Here is a 23,556-nt window from a genome sequence, read left to right as displayed (position 1 = left end):
TTAGATCACAGGATCCGCAGGGCTAGGAAGTCAGAGTGACTGACCTCTGCCTGCCTTCTCAAGCCTTTCCTCTTTAATCAAACACATAGGAAATGCTAAAGGATGTGTGCCTTTGAGTTTTTCTCTTTTTGTGGTTCTCACTGTCTGATTCCTTTGAAGGGAGTAGTCAGCAGTCCTTTAGACTAAGCTTGTCTTCTTCAGAGCTTGGATTGTATGACAGCAGAACACTGTGATGCCCTCCCTGGTCCTGCTCAGAAGAGTTCGTGTGTGCTTCTCTCCAGTGTTACAACTAAGTCCACCCTCACCTGACTGAGGTGAAATTAGTATTTGGTTACCCATGCTAAACAGCCACCTGTGGATGAACAGAAATGTCACCACCTGACTCCCTGCATCCCACATGCCTCGCCTGGCATTGGTCATCCTGCCAAAACATTTGCCCTGAGGGACTGACTGCCTCAGCTCTGGCCAACCTGAAGAACTTCACCACCTGCCAGATTGCTTCACATAGCAAGTCGGTTCAAATTTCCATTTCTTTCTCACCCCTGGGGTATGGCAAACATAGCATAAACATCTTGGCTTGATCTTGGATGAGGGTAAAGCTTATTTTCTGAAACCCAGCCCAAATATAATGTAAGGACAGTAAGCAATAACTGAGGGAGCCCAAGGTCCTTGGGGATGTATCTTGTATGGTCATGAGAATCATTTTGACATTTTCATTCTGACCAATGCTTAATTGCTTACAGTTTTCTTCTAAAAATATATTTTAGGACCAATCATTTGTGTATCCACTTGTAGCCCTGAAACTCAATATCCACAATGGTCAAAATTAGTATTTTACTTGTGGTTGAGGAGCACACATCCATGGCAGCTGCAGTGTCAGGCAGGCGTGCCAGGATTTGGCAACTGGAAGCAGGCTCAGTGCTCAGAGCTCGGCGTGGAAAAATTTGCTTTTCCAAGCAGTTCAGAGGTATCTCAGATGTCTCTGCTCTGCACAGAAGGCATAGCCTGAGATGCAGAGAGCTGCTGCTGCTGCTGGAGCGATAAACCCACTACATAAATCTTCTTTGTTTTCCTCCCACTTTAAGCTTAATAGCATATCTGCTGCTCCCCGCCAGACACCCGAATTACCTCCTTATCCACAAATGCCCTGGTTTTCACTGGTATTAAGCACCCACAAATGTCAGAGAAGCCCGTAGACTGGGGAGCGGGGGGGCGGGGGGGGTGGGGCGTGGATTTCTGAACAATTCAGAGCAAGCACTGTAATGGAGAGATTTTGCCACCAGATGTCAGAAGGCAGAACGCAGACTGGATAGTACACCACCTTACCAAATCTTTAAAGAGGACATTTCAGTGCTTTTATGCTTCCCCTTCCTTCTCCCCTCCACCTCTCCTGTGACATATATGCATATATACACAGAAAGAACATCACCTGGGGAACACTGAGTTGGGTTTTTTTTGTTTCATTGTAGCCTTACATTGATAAAAAGCAAGACATCTAATATCCTGTTAAGCTTCAGGTGACATATCAAAGAAAAAGAGTTGTCTAAAATTTGAAGTTGCTAAACAAGCTGAATAATAATAAGTTCTGTGAGCTCTGGAACTAATGAAGTCTCATTTCCTATGGATTTTACCTCATGGTTGATTGAAGCTTTTCCTATGCTGGGGAACTTCCAATTTTCTCTTTTTTGTGTAAGGGTGATCCCAAGGGACAGCTTTTCAGAGAGATGCACTTGTGGCTTTTCTCTCTTCTTCCCAGGCATTTTTTCTTATTGTAATTGAATAGCTTTAAGACTACTACCCATCTCTCAAATTTTGTTGAAGTCAGATGGGGCTCCAAAATGCACAAGGCTTTCTTCTATATGAAACCTAGCAAAAGAAAATGCAAGGACAGCTTAATCTATTACGGACTCAGATTAATGAGGCCATTTATTTTATAGTATAGCTCTGCTAGAATTACTTAAACACCTGAACTTGCACTGGCAATTTAAATGTTCCATTAAATATTCTGATGATTCCTCATTTTTCTACCAGATTATGAATTTATGGAATATGCAGAAATGTGCCTGATCAATCATCAGTCTTTGCTGATGAAACCCTAGTTCCTATGACTGCATGTTAGTGGGTTACCTCTTCTTCCTTTTTTCTCCCTTCTTTTCAAAACAGAGAGTAGGTGGCACAAAATGCCATCCTTTACATCATTTCTACATCCCTCCAGCACAGCCAAATAGGCATCGTTGATAGCAGTGAGAGAAGAGCAGATTGGCCTTCTACTAGTGTGCTGTGACTCCAGCTGAAGTTGCCCTGGATTTCTACAGTGACTTTAGTGAGAATAAGATTAAACGCTCAGCACTTTTCTTATTGTAAGTTTGTGCTTATTACAGCTCTTTTGATTGTATATATTTTTACTATGCCAAATTGAGCTTTACTTTATTATCCTATCACATTTTAAGCTTTGATTAGTCTAGCTCTTAAAATGTACATTAAATGAGTTTGATTTTCTTAGTTATTATTTAAATGATCACCCTTAAATTAATCCCTTTGTATTGTGAACCTGTTTTTGTTGCATTACAATGGTTACTTATCCTTCCTGACCCAAGATTATGTTGCATCATAAAAATTTAACAACAGATTTTAAAAATTAAATGGGATTTTTATGAAGCATGAATGATAGCCATGTGGACTCATCTATATTAATCCATAATAATGATCCCTTTTGAGCTATTTTTACAGAAATGGGTCAATTCTATAAAAACTTAGAATGTACCTAAACAGACTTAGACATGACTGACACGTTAAACAAACTTTAGAAGCTTCACATTTAAAATATCATCCTCAGCAGCTAAACTCAGAGCCATTTCAATGTCTGGTAACACAACTATACAATTACTAAATCAGTTGTGGGAGTCATAGCCAGCAAAACTTCTTAATGGTATACCCAGAGATTGCACACATGGATAAGCATAAGCCAATTTACTCCTTATGTAAACAAGTCTGAGAAATGATGATGACACTTGTACAAAAACAAAGTGCATACACCTTATTAATTTCCTAGAGTTAGATTTGGGTGTGTTGGTGTGGGTTTTGTTGTGGGATTTTTTTTTAATAATGTAGTATCAGTATAATACAACCCAATACAAGTCTTCCCTCTACCCTCTCCACACTGGCACAGCACATGCTTACTCAGCTCACCTTCACTCTGACATTCCTGTCCCAGTGCAAGTTCTCTCTGTCATGGTAAGCTTGTTCTTCATTTTTACTCCTCTTCTGTATTGTCAATACTGCACGTAACTGTGAGGCAAGGACAGCTTTCATCCTAGTGTCCTATAATATCTGCCTTTGTTCCAGGGTCAGACATACTCTCATTACATGGCACACATCTTTCGAGGTCAATGGGTCCACTTACTAAATGGAGACATCTGAATTCAGTCATACACAATGACAGAATATATGAAATTTTAATGTCATAGTTTAGCATGAAACAATATTTTTATAGTACTTACACTAGTCTCCAAATGCATAACCTGCTTATTCTAAAGAAAAGTCAAACCAGCTTATTTGAATTCTCTCAAGACATTAAAAGCAGCTTCCCCACTTGCTGTTACCACCCCTCAAACAGACAAACACGTGGACAAGAAATAGTGGAAACAGGTTTTCCATAACAAACTGAAAGTAAAGACTCTTGGGCTGTCACAGATTGGGAGGGAAGAATAAACAGTCAAGCAAAATGGGGTTTTTTGAGTGTAATAAGATAAATTATCTCATCCAGTCCAAACTGATGGAAAGCATACAAGTACAGTGGTTTTCTAATGTATGGAAACCCAGACCTCAAGATCTTTTCTTGAACAAAGGCAACACTGAATTATACCAGGCAAATTACTGTAATTCAGTAGGCTATACAGTAATTCAGTAATTCAATAATGCTACAGAGGATCCTACCAAAAGGGCCAGGCTGCAGAAGTCTGGATGACAAAAGGTTGAACACACATTTAATTCAAAGAAACCACTGCTTCATCCTCAGTTTAGTTGCTTCTAGCTTCAAGCACCTGTCCACACTGTATACTCTCCTATATATTCACACAGATCACCCCAAATAGAAGGGTGGGGAGAGTTTCTGTGAGGCCTTCAAACTTAATACACTGAAAATGTCAACTCAAGAGTGAAAAAAAATATCCAGCATAACTACTTCCTAGTGGTCTTCTCACATCACACTCATGGGTCCTGCACTCTGTGACAACAGCCCACCTTTCCACTGTGCAGAGCCACTCCCTTCAGCCAAAGTTTCTCTTGCATGGCAATACAACCAAGGAAGTTCTCTAAAATGTGGAAAACTGTGTGCCTTTATATGCAAATATTACCTGTAAAATAAATATTAAAAGTATGAATGCAAAAGCTGCAGGACAATGATAACAGTGTGCTATGCCTCTGGATCTTGTCCACTTCAGAAACCTGGTCCCACAGAGAGCCCCTGGCTCTCAGCCAGCTCTGACCAAGAGCTCTTTCAAACCACCTCTCCTGCTTCACCACCACCTCAGGGAAAAAAAAAAAAAAAAAATAACAAGGTGTTTTATGTACTTGTTTGGAGATCCTTGTAAATTCAAAAGGAAAGAATTTTATTTTACAGGTTTGGCTGTCAATTAGTGAACCTTTTTATTACGTTATAGCTTAAAGGCCATTCCAAATGTCAACAGTAAAATAGTTTTATCAGTGTTTGAACAAGGCATACGAGTCTGACCTACACTGACTGACCATCTCTTGAAGTACTTCATGCTTCTTCTTTCAAGGGAAGTCTTGAATCATCTACAGTATTTACACTAAACTCCCAAATAAAAACCAGCATATCTATATTTCCATTGCTGATGTGTCTCATTTTAAAGCAATTTGTATTTATACTGGTTCAGCTAGCAAAAACAAAAAAAGGAACATATATTTTTGCAGTCTGAAGCAGAGAGCAGCACCAGAAATACACTTTGTATCAAGCACAAGATTAAGATGTAGACTGGGTTTAAAGCACCACAGTCAAGGAGGTATCTAAAGAGGTAAAACATGTGCCTAAACACTTCTGTTGATATATACCAAGGAGTCTAGCTACATGGGTAAGCACATTCTCAAAGCCAGACTTTCCCATTCCCACCCCCTTGTCCCCCCCATAAAGCCTCAATCCTGTGCCTTGGACCTGCTTTCAATATGGACCAGCCATGTGCACTGCAAGAAGTACCTGAGATTTAGTTCTTCCTAAGCACATTGTGGCAATTTGAGCCCAAGTCCCTGTTAGGCCACAACAATAAGTCAGGGGCTTTGCATGGTACATGTAGGTCTGCTTCTCAGTGTAGGCATACCTGCAGAACATGAGGACTACAATGCTCATTCTCACTTTCAGATGGATTTCTTCTACTAAATCTATCATTTAGGCACAGCGAACACTCCTGAATGTCTAAACCCCTCAACATTTATTGATTGTTTTTCCACTCAGCAACTGGGAAGTGACATGGCTAATTGGCTAACAAGCTGTTGAGAGGTTTAATTTAGGCCAAAACCAAGGACACTCAAAGCTGAAAGAACCTGCCAAGTCACCAGTGCTGAACCTAACTCAATGTTTTGACTACCCCCTTACTCACCTTTCATGTTTCCATGTAAGCCTGTTCTCCCCTCCAATTCTTTACATGCAAATCCCAAATCTGCTGGAGACCCCAAGTGCAGGAGGCACATTCCCCAACAGTGAGCTAGTGCCCTGGGCCCTCCCTTACTACCTGCCCATGAAAACCTCTCATATAACCCAGTATGACCTAACAGGATTCCCAACGTAGGCCTGGCCCATCACACAATGAGTCCTAATCCTATCATACGGCAAATATTTGGAATACCAGGATGTTGGTAGACAGCAAGGTCTGTACACCTCCATACATATCTCCTTTTCTCACAAAGCACTGAACACTCATCACCAGCAGCAGCCCACAGCTGGAAGGCTGGAATTAAACCACTGGCAGACATACCAAGAGCACTATGTACCCCATCAGTGTACCTCCCTGGGACCAAGGAGGTGTAAGTTCAAGTCCCTGCCATATTTGGGCAGGATAGGGACTTAAAAGAACTCTAATATTGAAGATAAGTGTCCTGGCTATTGTATAGTTTGGCTGTCATATTCTCCCTGGAGTTTTTTGGGGGGAAGTGGTTGGGGGTTTTGGGGGATTGGGGTTTTTTTAACAAAAAAGTCTGACTAAGAAGACGATCTGATTTAAATCTGTTACTACAGGAGAATGTTCAGGCCCAGTATTCTCAAGAAAGGAAATCTGAAATGGTTGTGTGTCAAAGCATCTCATATTTTGCACATTTCATTCCTACTCAGATAATTTTTCATGTTTAATTCCAGGTTATTTTGGGTGCTTTCAATGCCATAGGGTTCTGAGGCCCCTTTTCTCGGGTGACAACTCTCCACAGATATTTTTAAGAGGCTCAGGACCTAACCTTGATGCTAAACCCAAGCAATGTAGTTTAGGATTCCCATGCTTCCCAAAAATCTAACCTTTAATACCTTTACATTTAAAATCTTTCAATAACTGCACATTTATAAGTGCATGTTATAAACAAGACCTAGGAAATGAAATGGCACCTTGAGCAATTTCAATTTATTGCTTAAAATTATTAGTACTTCACATAGTTGGCAAGCTATAATGCTGGAAAAAATCCCTGAGAAATGGAGTGGAATTATTTTTCAAAATATTTCATTAATTCAACATCTAGCTGGATTTTTCTTCACGGGCAGTGGATACATCTGCTTTTCCAGACACAGATGACCCTACAGAAAAGGCTACACCCTGCCCTGTTGTAGGTAGCCTCTGTCTTTCATTTGCCACTAGATGTGTTTTTGTGAACTCTCTCCAGCACTTTTCTAATTTTGAGGGTTGAAAATACTACATGAGAGAGAACAGAGGTCTAAAAAAGTTATTATGAAAGTTATTAGTTAATAATTCTCTTTCCCAGTGGATAACTGTACAAACAGAAGTTGCCTATATCATATTTGAAGTTCAGCTGGTAGTTACTAAAAGTAACTAAATTACAAAAGTGTGCAAGTCCATTTGTTTTCCAGACTGCACAGTTTAGTCCCCAAATAAAGCTTAACTTTCCAGGTTTTCCAAATGTTTATGTGAGGTAGCTTTGTCTGCTCTTCTCTATAGTTTTTATTTCTAGCCAAAGAGATACTTAATGCTTTTTTAGTTAGGAGTTTTGACCTGAATTTATCAGGCCAGCTGCTTAATGTCACTGTTTCCTTTATCCTTCAGAAAAAACTTCTTTGTAAATTTAAATCACCTGCACCCAGAAACAGCTTCCAAGCTGATATAAATGATGATCAGTTTCTAATTTCTCCAGTTGATTACAAATGGACAAAAATATAGCTTTCACCCCTTATAAAAGCAAAAAGACTTCAATCCTCAATAAATAATCCTGGTGCAAAATGCAAGCACATAAGTCAGTTTCATTAAAAAACACATGAAGCCACCACTTCAGTCTTCATGGCAATAGGATTTCTCCCAGGAGATAGCATTTCATCCAACAGTGCTTAGGTGTTCAAAGATAGAAAAGAGATGTTCCATTCCTCTGAGAGGATACTTAATAATTAATAGGCAAATAATACATTGGTCTTGCTTTTTAAAATAAACAATGACTTTATGTCAGAAAGAATACAAACCAGAATACCATCATGGAGTTATCACTACTTAGTAACTTCTGAATTATCTTGACAGCTACTTTTCAGTCTCAAATTTAGATCTCAAAATTCGGACAGCACTTAAAGCAGGATTCATCTCACCAAGCATTAGCTGCCTAACAACTCATTCTCTAGGTTCCCTTTATAAACAACAGAAAGACACCTCCAGACAGCAGTTTATCTCACCTTAACACAGAATCGATGAATCATCCTTTATAAGAGGCCATCTCTCTATAGTGACTAATGAAGGACCATATCCCACTAACTAAGACTAGACAGTAACCTTCAGATATTAAAATAAGATCGGATGAATCCTGTACATGGTGAAATAAGAAAACATACTTCTTTTTTCTCATTCTAATACATGAGGGGAGAGGGAGGTTGTTTTCATAGTATGTCCACTCTTCCATTGGCCTTTAAGTCAATTGAAAATCTGTAGAAAAAGAAACTGAGAAATCAGTTACAACTTACAGCTACAAGTCAGCTTCCAGAGGTATCAAACACCCACAGTTCCCACTGGTTCTAAATCTTATTGTGGATTTTTCTAACTTCTGGGTTATGTTGTCTAGTTGTAGAATGGACGATTCAGTCATCGTTTCAGACTGCCATGTGGTACAGAAAAGGCACTGCTTAACAAGTTTCTTAATAAGTGAACACAGAATAAGGTTTTTTGTATCTGTCATACAACCATATTTTTACCTTTAAACCTAGCTATGTACAAGAAATTCAAACCGTTATCTACACCTCTATCTATCTATCTATCTATCTACCTACCTACCTACCTACCTATCTATCAGTATTATCATGCAGTTAAGCTTCATCGAGATCCTGCCAAGTACTGAACTGATCATCAGAAAAGATATCCAAGCTTGTCCAAGGTCACACAGAATTGACATCATAATTTAAACTAAAGCTCAATGAGCGCTCCGGGAGTGCTTAAGTCAGTTATGAATTAGCATCATGTATAGGTTACAAAAATATGCCAGAATAAACCTCTAGCATAGACATACTTAAGTGGATAAAAACTTTGTAACTGCTAGTAACTTACACTAAAGAATTCAGGGAAATACTAAAACCTCTGAAGTTCATTAACTGTTTGTAACAGTTTACATCCTTTTTCTGTCAGTTTGGTACCTTCTTTCCTTAGCACAACATAGCTTTTGGTAATAGTAGAGACAGATTTTATTTTTTTTTAAGTGTGATCCAGATTCTTTGATCTATCCAAGTTCCTAATTATTTTATTTGTAATGTACAACAGTTAATTCAAGTATACCTGCTGCTCAGGAAAAGACTTAAAAAGGAATTGACAACACACAGTTTTAAAAGTCTCAATAATATTTTGTATCTAGAACAGGTAATACTAAATATTTTCATTGTGCTTTTTGCCTCAACTTAAATACTAAAAAGTTGTTCCCAGGCAGAAACATGAAGTATAAGACCTGCTCTGCATACAAATGTGTTCCCTTAAGTGTTATTTGTATCACCCATTGAAAATGCCTCTTGTAACTCACTCAGTCTTCTCCAGGTGAGGTGACAGAAACATCCTCTCCCTCTTCACTGTGCAGGATGACTCTCCTCCTCCCTCATGGCAGAGGAAGGCCCTTGGCTGAGGACACAAACCAGCTGGTGAGGAAACCCACCGGGGCTGCTAGAAGAGATTTACACTCATGTCCAGGCATAAACACCACACAAGTCATCAAGAGAAGGCTTTCTTTATTCCTCATTTTCCTTCTTTTTTATATATCACCTATTACTTAAATCTATTAAAAATGTAACATACTACTTATTGAGACAAACTATTATATGCTTTCAATGTTTCATACTTTAAAATCATGCTGAAGTATATAATATACCTTTATGAGGGCCAGATATTATCATTTTTAAGGTAAATGCTTTTAAAGTGTTGAATTACTGATACTGAGTAATGTAGCCCTATTGTTTTAGGGGAGAATGGACTTGTAAAAAGGTGTCATGCTCTCACAGGGAGGAGAGATGGTTTTAAACAGTTTCTGTATCATTTTCCCTAAGGTACTGGTGAGGCTGAACTCCAGGCCACACATTAGCTGACCAAACTCCTGTTCACCACCATTGCTGACTGTTCTACTTCACACCAGGCTGGAAGTGGAAATCGCTTTCCCTTGTACTATTACAAGAGGCAGTTTGATCCCATTGCAGAAGGTAAAAGAGGCCTTTTGTGAAACTGGTTCCAGGATGGCTGGATCTTGTATACCACAATTTGATGTCAATCATTTCTTCTCACTAGTTCCTGTATGCACCCAGCAAGGGACAACACTGACATTTATAAATATGAGTATACTTTTTCACTTACTCTGCTAAAAAACCTCTAATCACCAAAAGCTGCTGCAGCTTTTTCTAGAACGCCAGAGCAGCAACTCAAGAATTCTCCAATTTGTGAAACTTTTCTATGTCTGAGATATTTCAGTCAAAATAATTATTTTTCAGTCAAAATATTCTATTTCTTCTTTTACAGATCCACTGACACTCTACTTTGAAAGTTTCTTGTTTGGTCAAGATTGTGTTCATCTATTTTTCAGGTTAGAATACGTCTTACCAGATTCCATAGTAACGGTAACGTTTTATTCTAAAGGAGGTTTAGAAAAGGAATGCAGAAAGCACATATCCAAAATGTACAGTATTAAAATATTCCTTTATATAATTTTACATGTCATGTATAAAAAATACACCTTAAATGAGATACTTCCTTAATGACTGTCATCCATACACGTACATGTTTGTGCATGTAAAATCTGAAGTTGTTCTAACACATCCTATATCCTATATTGTTGCATGTTCTGTTGGATTTCAGTGATACTTAATGAAATGAATGCAAATTTATTCATACGTTAGATAGCCAAATGGTAAGAATATGCTGAAACAGGTGTACTTATGCCAACAACATTGACTCCTGCAACTTGTCTGTTGTCTGTATTAGGTCCTGCTGTAAATCTATTATCTCCTTCCACTTAAGTACCAACTATTTTTATCGAACAGTAACCTATTTTTAGCATACAAAGTGCAAATCTTACAAAACCTAACTTCTACATTGTGTTTAGATTTCATACATCTGTAGCAGCTAGTGCTTAAACCCAACATTATGAATTATCCTTTTAAAACTCATGTCTCTTGAATTATATTAGCTGACATGTTTTGTGCATAGTTAATATATTTAATTTTACTTCTTGCCTTCAAAACCAAACACTTCATTTAGCAACCATAGAGAAGAAAATCTGGATCCCTTCTGATGTGCAAATCAAATATAGAAATTTGTAACAGTTTTGACATATCTGCCAACCATGGCTAAAACCTGTTGCCATCATAACTTTTAAATTATTTTCTGTGTTTAAAATTCTTGAAGAAAAACATTTTTGAAATATATACAAATGTTAACTAATTTGAAAATAGACTTTTTTGTGTAGGTAAAAGCATTGAGTTAAGGACATGGAAAGTAATTTTATCTTGTTGAAAATGGGTAATTATTGCTTAAATTAATATCTGATTAAAATCAGATCACAGAAAAAGCCTCCTTTTTAAATGTTCTTTTTTTTTTCAAATCCTAGGCTATTAGAATTGGATATTTCAGTGTATGTTAAACAAATGCTTAATCAATAAAAGTATAATTTATTAACTACAATTGTTAATTTTAAACATTATTTTAATATTTCTACATAGCATATTTACCTTATTATTTATTTTAATTGTATGTATAGTTTATTAAGAAATCATTCTTCAGAAAATCATAGAAAAAAATAAAAATAATACTTCCTAATATTTAAAAATTCTAAATTGGAGTAATGGGAAAACACTGGCTTTTCTTCCATTGTTGTTAAATCAGGAAGACTTCTGGGACACCCTTCATTGATTCCACTGAACTTTTCACTATCATCATTCACCTATATTTGGATCAATGGACTTTCTGACTTAACTTCTCCAAGAATGCCCAGTCCTAGATTCAGTACATGAAAGTAAGAAGGTAAAAGAAGACTGAGCATGTCATGTTACACACATTTAAAAAATAACAGTCCTTCTACAAGAGTCTATACTCTTGTTCTCTCATTTGAAAGATCCTTTTGGTGATATTAATAAAAATGTAGAAAAAAATGTAACAGTCTGATTAAATCAGCTAAATAAAAAACTACCACATTTTTAAATGCTTTTTTTTGTATGTCAACAAAAGTATGTTATTGCAATAATATCTAGTAATTGCAATTCCACCTAGCTGAACCAAGAATTTAACATGGTGATGTTCAGCCTATGTGAGCGAGGCAAACGATGCACAGACTGGATTAGGAGGTATACAATTCAAAAACCACACTGCAGTCATGGTTTTATGTCCAGGACAGAACTGGGTACCTTAATTACATGTTATTTCCCCACCTCTCTGTCTTTCAAATTTATCCCATATTTCTTTCTCTCTTCAAAAAAAAAAGAGTATTCTGATCTGCTTCAGTCCATCATTCATCCCATGCGTCCTTGGGTTCCCCCATCTTCGTTTAGCACAGAATTTTTGTTCCTGTGTGTTCCTCTCATGCTTTTCTTACAGAAGCCCTGCTTTATCTTGCCATTGTGTAACTTTACTCCACTGTTATTTCTGTTTTCTTGTTTTTGTTATTGAACTGTTTCAAACAGGCTTACAATTCTATCACTATTTTAAAACAACCAACCCCCATACATCAAAAAAAGTAGGATATGGAACAAAATCAGCAGTGGTGGCACTAGTAATTGACCTTTTGCTCCACTTTAAATTTGTAAAACCGTATCAGGCTAGTAAAATTAGCTTTAAAAGGGTTTCCACTAGATTTCTCAACCAAAAGTGAGACTACCTATGTTTTCCTAACTGTATGTGTGAATGCTACATGTAAAATACACACTCATCATATCCATTCTGATATGTCAGGCTCTGTGTCTGATGCAGATCCAAACCAAAAAGGAAATTCATACAGTCACCAGTGGCTGTAAGCCCACCATATACACGAGTGCTTGCCACACCACTGGGGAAGGGAATCCTATTTTCCCCCTTCATAAATTCACAAATGTGGCGTAGAAGGTTTAGGAAGAAAATTAAAAATGGTGAGTTCTTCTGTAGTACCTGTGAGTGAGACATACAGTTGTCTGCCATTTCTAGAGAATTTATTGTGTACACGTTTCCACCAGTGAGAAGCACTGCTTCTCATATTCCCCAAAATCAAGTCGTATTTTAAGTTTCCTTAGACAAGTCCACTAATTGACTTGAAAACAAGAGCTGAGGGTTTAAACTTTATGTCGTATTGGGAATCAATAGAATCATCAGTGTACACAGTTTGTCATCTGCAGCCCATTTGCTGAATGTCTGAGCTGCTATACACTGTATTAATCGCATCCTTTTTTACGATCAATGTTTAGAACCACAAAAAAACATGTTTGTAAAAACTTATCCGATAGCAATGAAGTCAGGTAAGGATGAAGGCCCAATGATTACTGGAAAGCCTGCCACCTCAGCTAGCTTTACAGTATCCTGCATTCAGTTATATCAAAAGCAGCAAGATATAGATCTGTATTATAAATGCTTGTTTTTCGTCAGAGAGGGTAGGTCATTCATCAGTATCTCCAGTGCTGTTTCTGTTTACCAGATGGTTTAAAATCTGAAGATCCTCAGGCACTGCCTACAATAGAGGTACTTGGAAACAATTCCTTGCTAGCTCAGAAACCTCTTTTAAAAATACAGATTTAACACTAACTGGCATTTTCCAAGAATTTTGTGTGAAGTTTTTCTCAAGCTTAGGATGCTGTTCTATTATGAAAGGCACAGTTGCTTTTTGTGAAGCACCTGACAGTCCCAGGGAGATACTTACGTTACTCTCTTCTCCCCTTTGCAATTCTTAAACAAAGCTATGCTTCAGATGGCACATTATGTGCTTTTCTGTCTAGTATTTGTAGCACCTAATATGTGTCTAGTATCCATTTCAGTACCATGAAGGGTGGCTTCAGGTGAACCTTTTGGCAAAGTAAATTGTTGATGGCCCTACTACTGACTGCTGAACAATGAATCTGTTTACCAGCATAGTAGATCAAGAAATATTTTCCAAAAAATTTCCATGAAAATACAATTTTTCTAAAAATTTCACTTTGGCACACAGATAACTTTCAGGGTTTAAAACACTGTCTTTATTTGTCAAGATGTGGTGTGGGAGGGGTGGGAAGGTATCACAGTTCTTCCCAGACTCTGAGATTCTCATCCAGAAATTTATTCTTCAAATGTCTGGAAACCTTCTGCTCGTCCAGTTTAGTTTTCTCTCCTCTCATTAAATATAGCCATTACATCCACAGTTCTCAAGGTAACTCTCCATATAATATCTACCTTGAACTTGCTTGCCACTCCTCCTGGAATTTTGTATTCCAGCTCTTAGAGCAACCATGAATGTGAGCTCTCGGGAGTTTTCTTACACATTTGGCATGATTTTCATATTCCCTTTCCAGCCACAAATCCTGATTTTGCATTTATTTCAACGTCATCATCTTTACTGATAATCCTGGCAAAATATTTACTTCGCTTTGGAGTACCTGGCTGCATAACAGCCTTACTTCCATTCTCTTTTTTGCTGTGTGTATATCTAAAGAGCAATCTTCAGTGCTATTTGTAACAGCTACATGCTACTAGCATGTAAGTGGTAATTAGCTAATAGCTAATAATGCCTAATAGCTTATAATACGTGACTGGCAGCCTATGATACATTTTTAGTGTTAGTCATAGAATTCAGCATGCCAAAATGACTTGGGTGGAGGAAGGGAGTTAGATATACAATTGCATGCATTACAGATGCAATATAAGATAGATCTACAAGAACAACCTTTGTTTTCAGATGTTTGTAATCAGCACTTCCCACCCTCCAACCCAAAATTTCTATACAATTTTACGAAACCTATATACAAGTGTGAAGACAGAGAGAAAGCTGTTAATGTAATGTAACACATGGATTCAATTTGTTGGTGACATGCCAAATGACAGGTTGCACTGTTTGTACAAGGTTCAGATAAAAGTGACTGAAACAAACACAACAAATTATCCATTGGTTTCTGCAAAGGTCTGGCAAAGGTAATGCGAGTCACGCTGCCTATTTAAACTCCCAACAGTATTTGCACAATAATACAGACTATATCATTATAAGAATTATGGGAATCCAAACCCCTCATTTGTTAGCAAGGCATACGGCATCTAATTATGCACACACTTAAATTAAAACACTGAAGGGAACATCAAAAAGGAGACAGCTCCTTATTCTGTCAATACGATTTCCTCTTTCTGAAACTTCAAACCACGGTCTCACAAGACATGACCTAAGCCGGGACGGGAAGGCCGGAGATGCCGTGGGCGCCCGGGCGCTGCAGGCACCGCCAGGCCGCGGAGCCGCCCCAGCCCGGCGCCCAGGCAGGCCCGGTTTGAGGCCAGCACACCGTGCGCCATCGGCAGCGCTGACACGGCCGCGTAGGCCTCAGGGCGGGCCGGTGAGGCCACCTGCGGTAACCCTGCAGCGCCCACCCGGGCAGGAGGCCGCCGCCCCGGCGGCGCTGCAGCAGAGCGCGCCTGAGCCGCGGCCGGCACCCACAGCCGCGCCAAGGCACCCCGCGGGGCACCTCCCTACCCGACGACCCCAGCCGGGGCGCCGCCCCGCGCTCCGCCGCTGCCCCGAGAGCCCCCGCCGAGCGGAGGAGGCGGCCTCCGCCGCACCACGGCAGCGGCTGCGCGCATGCGCCTCCGCCCCAGGTGCGGAGATGACAGACCTCCTGGCCACGAGGGGGCGCCGCGCTGCGGCGCCTCGCTGGGGTCCGCTCCGTCCACGCCTTGCGGATTCTGGGAAGGGGGGGGGGCGAGGGCGTCTCCCGGTCGGCGTCACTCCCAGCATGCAGCGCGGCCCGCTCCTGCCCCTGCTGCTGCCGCCGCTGCCGCCGCCGCCGCTGCTGCCGGGGGAAGAAGATGGCGGAGGGAGGCGCGGCGGATCTGGAGACTCAGCGCACGGACGTCGCGGCGCTGCTCAAAACCGCCCTCCGCAAGGGCGACACCTGGTGAGGGAGGGGCGGGGGGACCCGGGCCGATTGGCACGGGCGGCTCCCACCGCCCCCGGTGCCGCTTAGCTGCCGGAGGAACCGACCTCCTTTCCCTCAGCGCTCCCCCCCACCCCAACCCCCGCTCCCGGGGGCGGCTCGGCCCCCCGCGTGCGCTGGCGGCTGCCGGGGGCGGGGGGGGAAGGCGGATGACAGGGGGAGGGGAGCAGCACCGTTACCCCCCGCCACCCCCCTTCCTGCCGCCTGGGTCCCTCGGCCCCTGTCGCGAGGGGACCGGCCGCCCTGCTGCGGCGGGCCCTCGGCTTGGCCTGGGTTGCTGGCGGCCGCCAGGGCCGCGCCGCGGAGGCGCCCGGCGGGGGCAGGCACCGAGGTCAGCTCCCTGCCGGGCGGCGAGCGGCGGGGGAGGGGAGGGAGCGGCGTGACTGGCGGGGCGCGGTGCCGGATGGCGGCCCCGGACAACGAGGGGTTCGGAGGCCGCGGGGGGCTTGTTTGGCCAAGCAGGGATTGAGGCGGGGTGGAAGAGCTCCGCTATCGGGTGTTTCTTCCATTATCCAAGCTGAAAGGAGGAAACGGCCCTGGCGTCACCTTCAAGTTGTCAGAAATTAGATCTGTACCCTGGGTGGGGTGCCCTGAAGTCCATCCGCGGCTGTGATAAGCCTGAAGTTGAATTTTTATTTTGACTTGTGAACGGGTTAACTGCTTGAGAAACAGCCCCCGAAGATGCGAACGGGTCCTTATGATACCTCTTCCACAGTAAACGTTTAAAGAGATATATTTTCCTGGTCAGTCAGAAAATATTTCTTAGTGTGCCATACAGATTGTCAACAGAACGATCCATGGTTGAAAAGAATTAGGTTAAATAAACACATCTTTCTAGCGTATATTTGGTAATTTAGCTTCTGTAGTTGTAGTTCTCTGAGCCTAGGAAACAGGACTTTTTTTTTTTTTAAGGAAAAAAAAAAAAAGCTTCCACTTTTTCCACTGCTCAACCTCTTAATCTCTTCCTGTGTGAAACTGTCACCCAAAGACAAAGGCTGAAACATTAACTTACTGAAAATTAAGTACAAATACACAAAAGTAGAACTTGCCCACCTCATTTCAGCTGTCATCACTCACTGTTCCAGTTCTATAAAAGACTATATTTAACAGTGTTGATACTGCAGCATGTGTCAGAAGCATACATTCTGATGCATTATTCAAATACTGCTGAGTATATGTTCAGTTTTGGCATAGGAACAGACGGCTCTTAAACTGAAAAAGTATAAGCAACTAGAAAAAGGAAATCAATTCACGTGGTAGTGTTGAAAGTGACCAGCAGTAGTAAAAGGGTGTTCAGACTTGTAATCTTACAAGAAATTTTTTTTCATGGTTCTGTTGGGTACTTCCCGAGTACTAAAAAAAACCTCAAACAGTTAATATTATTCAAAGTGAAAGTAACTTTACGAAAAGTTTACATGATGACTAAAACAGAAAGTTTGCTGTAATTTTTTAGTACATTAAGTATTTTAACATGAAAAAATCAGTTAAGTGGAAAAAGGTTCTAAATATTCTCTGAAAATAAATGTATCTAGCTGTGTTTGACACCGATATTAATCAACTGTTTTAAGACTGAATAAGCTATGTCGAAGTCCTATTAACTTTGACTCATGAACTATTAAATCTAGCTACATAAATGTGTATACGTGTGCGTTCATAGGATTAATACTTAGAGCTATGTATTTAAGTTAACAAATTAAGGGGTATGTTTAGTCCAGGTGTTTTTTCCAGAGATATTTTGTCAATAGCTTTTTGCTCTTTTGGGCATGGCATCAGTAAGGAAACAGAGCAGTTCATGCTCTAAATCATGATTCAGAATTATAACTTTCATTCAGTAGTAAATAGTACTGAAAAAAATATGAGCAATGTCATATCAGCTTGTTCTGTTTGAGCTTTAAAACACTAAAATACAGTCCTTTTAAAATTACTGGCTTGTATTGGAAGTATTGTCCATGCTCTTCAGAATTTAGAGTGTAGAGAACAATAAGCTATATAAGGAAAGTATAAAGCCTTGGGGGTTTACTCTAAGAAAAAGGGAACTAAAGATAGGGCAAAGAGAGGGAAGTCTTGTAGTATCTGTAAAGAGGGCATTAAATTTCATCATTAGTTCTTCATGTGCACTGCAAAGAGAAAGAAATGAAACTGACTTGAAACGCAGTGTCTTTACTGTTAGATATTGGAAAAGAATTGATAGAATCAGGGAACATTTGAACAGGCAGTTTCATAAGCTGTAGATTTTCATTCATCGGGTGTTTTTAAGAGTAGCTTGGGGATAGTATAGGTTAAAATATATTACTTAAGCGGACAGACAAGGCTAGTATTTTTTGACTGTTCTGTCTTCAGGGTCAAGATTTGGGGTAGTTTGTCCCAATGGTCTTTTTTTGCATTCTTTTATGGGCAGTTAATAGATTAAAATATTAAACTAGAAGAGATTGAGGATTCTTCCATCTCTCCATTTATCTTATTTTTCTAAACATACATTAAATAAACATAAAATTTAAGCTTTTCCAAGCAAGAACCTCCTTCATTTATCAGTTGTTTTAAATAACATTGACTACTTTCAGTAGCGAATTCAGCATAAAAAACATGTTGTCATTCCACAAAACTTGAATTATATATATAAGTTTCTCTTCTTGCAAAATTATCCAAAGAACCTTCAGGTTCTGTGGTTGAAACACCTAGAATTCTGGTTTTGGAAGAGAAAAAAATGCTGTATGTAGCTGTATATCTCACACTTTCAGGATCTGATTACTTCTCAGTGTTTTGAAATTCTACTGGTGCTTGGCAAGTGAGGAGAATTTTTATTGTTTGTGGAGATTTTAACCTCTCATTTAGAAAGACAAAAAATACTAATTGTTACAGCTACAGACAGATTTGAACTCAATCAGTGTCTTTCTGTATCTACTCTCAGAAATTGAAGAGCTATTGATGTTCATCAATTTTTTAGCTACTGTATAATTTGCATGACCAACTGATCTTGGTGTTATTTAATGTCCTTGTAGCTGCAGTGGTAGTTTTGAGAACCTTGCCAAGTTTCTGTGTTTTTATAGTGTCACTGAGGTACAATTTTCAATACTGGAAGTTACTGATCTTGGAACAGTTTTCTTAGAGAGGTGATGAAGACTCTGGCAGTTCTTGTGTGTGACTACTCCTTGTGTGAATGTCTCTGTAATTTCCTCCCCATACTGATGTATAATTTCTTGTCTTTACCTTTAAGACCACTTTCAGCCCTGCCTTTCCTGTAGTTTCTTTTCTTCTCTGGCTCTCTCAGAGATATTGTCTCAGTTACTTAAATATGACATTACAAATGCTTTCATACTCTTTGCTTTGCTACCTCTTACGCACATGGGCCCTCCATGGTCTAGAATGTGAGACTACGTTTCTTGCCTTTAAATATCACCTGCCAATAAATGCTTCACTTACAGTGGCTAGTACTGACTAATAATGGCTAACAGCACAGCCTTAGCAGTGAGTTTTCCCAATTTTTCTCTTTCTTTCTCCTAGATTTCCTCACTGTGCTTCTTTCGTCTATTGCTTGCCATAGCAATTTGTGAGCAGATGAGAATATGGAAGTTACTTGTATTTTTAAAAGCAGTAACTTGGAAAAGAGGAGTTTATTTGGCTATGGGAACAAATGCAATATTAAGATGTTTGAATAGGGAATACTGAATAGCAGTATAAAGATGTACTGTATACAGTAATATATTAGTAAAACCATTCATAATGTCCAGTTGTGGTGTCCACATGTCACAGAAGGTGTTCATTTGGAATGAATTCAAAAATCTCAAGATTTAATAGGGAAGGCAAATGCCTTGCCTTTCAGAGAAGAGCTTTAAGAGCCTTTGTCTGTTTTGATAGAATATTGAGTCCTGTGCTGAAATACTTACATAAAAGATGTCTTCTAGGATAAGGATTCTTAGACAAGCAGATACAGGCACTATCTGTAAACTGAAGCTAGTCAGGATTAGAGCAGAAGGAAGATAACTGATTTCCAGTCCTGCAAGCTAACGAATTTTGGTGCCAGTCATCATTTTACAGAGTGACAAGATAGATTCTTAATCTGTTCTTGACTTTTAAGACTTGCAGATTATGAAAACTACAGAAGTATAATATTGTGAGTTTTCAGATGTGTCTCTGATACACATCACTTCTGAAGTTCTAGTGAGTCCAGAAGGAGTGCTGCTGTTACCCATAGAGTACACTTCTTGGAAGGGGAAGAAAATATTCTCATCTTTTGCACTGTGAGAATTTTATTGGCTGTTTAATGGTAAAACTCAGTCACTGCAGAGAATAAGTAAAAATTTAAGTGGGGTAAAAATCCTTCCCAGTGAATGAACCGTAGATATGAAAAGTTCAACCTTAAAAGATTTCCCCTCCAGAAGTGTATTTAAAGAATTTTCCCACCAAAAATGTATAAACATTTTAATTCTGGTTGCAATGAAAACTCATGAATCTTGATGAACAGACATATAAAGTCCTACTTGAAAACCCTGCAGTGTCCGTCATTGATGATAACCTTGATGCTGAAGTGCCTAGCTTTAATAGCATTTTACACTGTGGTCTTCTCAGTGTTTTCCACATTTGATCATCCATCATTGTGCTGTACGTGAACAGAATCTAGATTGAACATTAATGGAAGATTTTACTTGATTTCACTGAGAGCATGATGAGATGTTATGGACCTGCACCTCAGTAACATTTGGAATATCCTAGACTGTTCTGATGGCTTCGTATAATGAGAAACAAGGAACACTACGTCAGTGTTCCAAGGATAGAATTGAGAATTGGCTGCTTTTTCTTTCAAATGAGGTTTAAGTTGCTGATTTTTGTCTTTTAAGACCTTGTGGTTGAAGTTTTGTGTTAGATTTGTCTCACTGCATGTGGAATGGTGCAGCATTTCACCAACAGCTTATGAAGATAGACAAAATGTTCTGTTTTAAATTCTTCTGGGAGAATACCTGCAGTGGAAATGTGTAGATGCAATTTTCTTCTGTTAATTGATTAGGCAGGGTGAGAGCATGTTCAACTCAAAATCATGCTTGTGCCAGGCTTTTGCCTGAAAATTGGAAGTCAAACATTGATTTAGGAGTTAGGTTATTTTTTAATGAAAAGTCTTTGCTTAAATGGAAAGTTTGTAAGTGTATACAAAATACTTACATGGTTGTTAATGTAATGTTCACACTGAAATCTTAACATAAAAATGCAGTCCATTAATTTTGGCTGAATCAGGCTTTTTGGTGAGCCTCTTGGTGGTATGTGTGAAGTGCTGCTTAGGCTATTGCGGCACATTGTGGGAACTGAGCATGGGGAGCTGTAGGGAGAATTTGATCGATTAGTTGATTTGAAATTATCTTGTTGCATTTAGTTGAACAAAGTGTTTATTTCTGAAGAGGAATGTGAAATATTTAGACTAAGATTTCTCAAAAATGGGACCTAAATGATTTTTTGTTTTCTCTTTGACCCCTGTTTTTTTTTCTTGTGCATTTACCTACATTTTGAATAAAATTATGGTTTGGTTTGTATGTGAGAGTAAAATAATTATTATAATCTTGAACTTTCAAGAACTTGTTAATTCTGAAAGAAAATGTAATTTTGAAGGCATCTATATTAATCATGAGTGTGCTTAGTCAAGCAATTTTGGCCAACCTAATCAGAGTAGGAATACAGGTACAAACCCATTCTTACCTTTCATATTTTTATAGTTGCAATTGTGCAAGAACAAAAACTCGATGCTGTGCCTTTAAACAGAAGTCCTAATTTGCTTTCAGCAACACAGTTGTTCCACTTTGTCCTCTGTATTGCTTAATCTGTACTCATGCACAGTAAGGAAGGTAAAAAAAAAAAAAAAATCCTCACCTGTCTCTCTGGACAGTTTGCACAGTTTTGCTGTTAAAAGTGAAATAGCTTGTGTTCAGAAGATACGATGTACCAGCAGTACACAGTGATGGAATGAGTGTCTCTCTGTGAAGTGTCTTTATTGCATATTAAAGTTAATTGTTTTGATTTTGAAGTCGAAGGGCTGACCTATCAGTCAATATAAATAAATCTAGGTTATATGTTGTTTAATTCTCTCTATATATAACCGAGGAATGCATTCAGAACACTTTTGACAACAATGGGAAATACCAAGATCATAGTCATACTGTTCAAATATTTTTGTATCCACCTGGCTGTTAAAAATTACTGCCATTATACTTCTGTGATGTTGATACTGTGTTAATAAGGTTTATTAAAATATTCAGTAAACCACAGGCGAAGTTAAAATACATGAAAAAGTTACAAACCATGGGAGAATTTTAAAAATCAATTAGCAACTTTCCTGCTAGTACTATTATTTTCTTTTATTGAGTGAGCAATGTCCATACATGGTTATGCAGCTGTGCAATTTTAAAACTTGTGTATATTTATTACTGATTTTTATTATTTGTTGAATTTTTGTTTAGGAAATGAAGGTGCATTTACAGGTATTGTAATAGCTTAATTCTTTTGTTCTTGTAAGTTAATATACAAAGGCTATAAGTAATTCCATTTTGGGCTGCTGTAAGTCTCCACACTTGATCGTTAATAAGGATACAGTCTTTTGCTGGAAATTTTAATTGACTGACCCAATATGAACATATATTTGGATATAAGGCATGGCTATCAACTGGTAATTGTGGTTTAATATTTGAATACTTTGTACAGGAGTAAAAGGAACAAAATATTTGTTGCCGGTATGCCATATTAGGAAAGATAATAAGTACTCTGTGATTTGTAGGTTATATTCAAGAAACTCGTAAGTCCAGAAATTGATGAGAACACAATCAGGAACCAGACTAATGGCCCTTAATCAGAGATGAGCAGTCTTTTGTAAATGCCAGAAATAATCACCATTTCATCCCACTTCAATGGGACCCAAAGAATAGTAACACCTGCAGCGAACTGTTTTCTCAATGTTTTTGTCTGTAGGGACTATATGAGGTTGGAATAACTGATCTAAACTCATCTTAAAGATAGATTTAGACTGTTTAGTGTCTTCAGCTAAAGCAAGTTTAAAATGGGTATCACTTTAACTTTTTAATGTTGGTTTACAATATTCTAAACAAAACTTGTTTGCTTCTAACCATGAGAATGAAGTAAAAGATTACATGTTTTTCTATAGCTTCGAGGAATATATTATTTTACAGGAAAATTATATTAACTCAAAATAGTCTAAGGTCAAAAGTAATCTGTGCTTTGAAAACAACCTATGCACAGGAAAACAGGAAGAGGAAAGTAGGTTGAAATGTTAAGCATTGTGCTTTGTCAATACTTGTCAAGAAATTGTTCAAATAAAAGAATTATTTAAAGAAAAGTTGTGCCTAATGGGAGTATAGTATTGGCAAATAGCTTCTGTATGGAATGAGCTAGGTATGACCAACATTGTTTTTAAAGGAAATGAAGTGACATGTAATATTGGAAGATATCAAGGAACATTCTAATTCTGTTTTTCAACCCCTTTGCATGATAGTGGATTCACACTAGTCTGAATTAAGGTTGGAAGCTGAGCAAATGCAATCTGTGAGGACCCTCAGACCTCAAATAAGGGCTTTTGTTACCAGCTGCTGGAAGGAGAATGTTGGAGTTTGTTTGCAAGGTTCAGAATTTCATCTTTTATTTCATCTTCTGCAGTGATAACACTGAATCCATATGATATCAAAACCTGTTGTGTATCAAAGGGAGAAGATACACTTTGGTAAAATACATTGTTACGTGCTCTACTTGTAATTGCATGGGGTTTC

General features: G+C 38.9%; 1 protein-coding gene across 13 annotated transcripts in view; it reads left to right on the top strand.

Annotated features, from left to right (window-relative positions):
- Positions 1 to 15,579: 15,579 nt before the first annotated feature.
- The window catches only part of USP15 (ubiquitin specific peptidase 15), a 72,797-nt gene continuing 64,820 nt past the window's right edge, over positions 15,580 to 23,556 (top strand). For 8 of the 13 annotated variants that reach the window (XR_012623585.1, XR_012623586.1, XM_074827346.1 and 5 more), the window contains exon 1: positions 15,588 to 15,760. Coding sequence is in view for 10 of the 13 variants with exons in the window: in XM_074827346.1 (XP_074683447.1) it covers positions 15,672 to 15,760 (89 nt within the window). In the remaining 3 variants the exon portion in view is untranslated. Of the gene's footprint in view, positions 15,761 to 23,556 lie in introns of all 13 variants that reach the window. The other 5 variants (XM_074827353.1, XR_012623587.1, XM_074827359.1 and 2 more) reach the window with 5 other exon arrangements.

This window comes from Strix aluco, chromosome 5 (genome assembly GCF_031877795.1).
Source record: "Strix aluco isolate bStrAlu1 chromosome 5, bStrAlu1.hap1, whole genome shotgun sequence".
NCBI lineage: Eukaryota > Metazoa > Chordata > Aves > Strigiformes > Strigidae > Strix > Strix aluco.
This window is presented reverse-complemented; position numbering and strand designations above follow the sequence as displayed.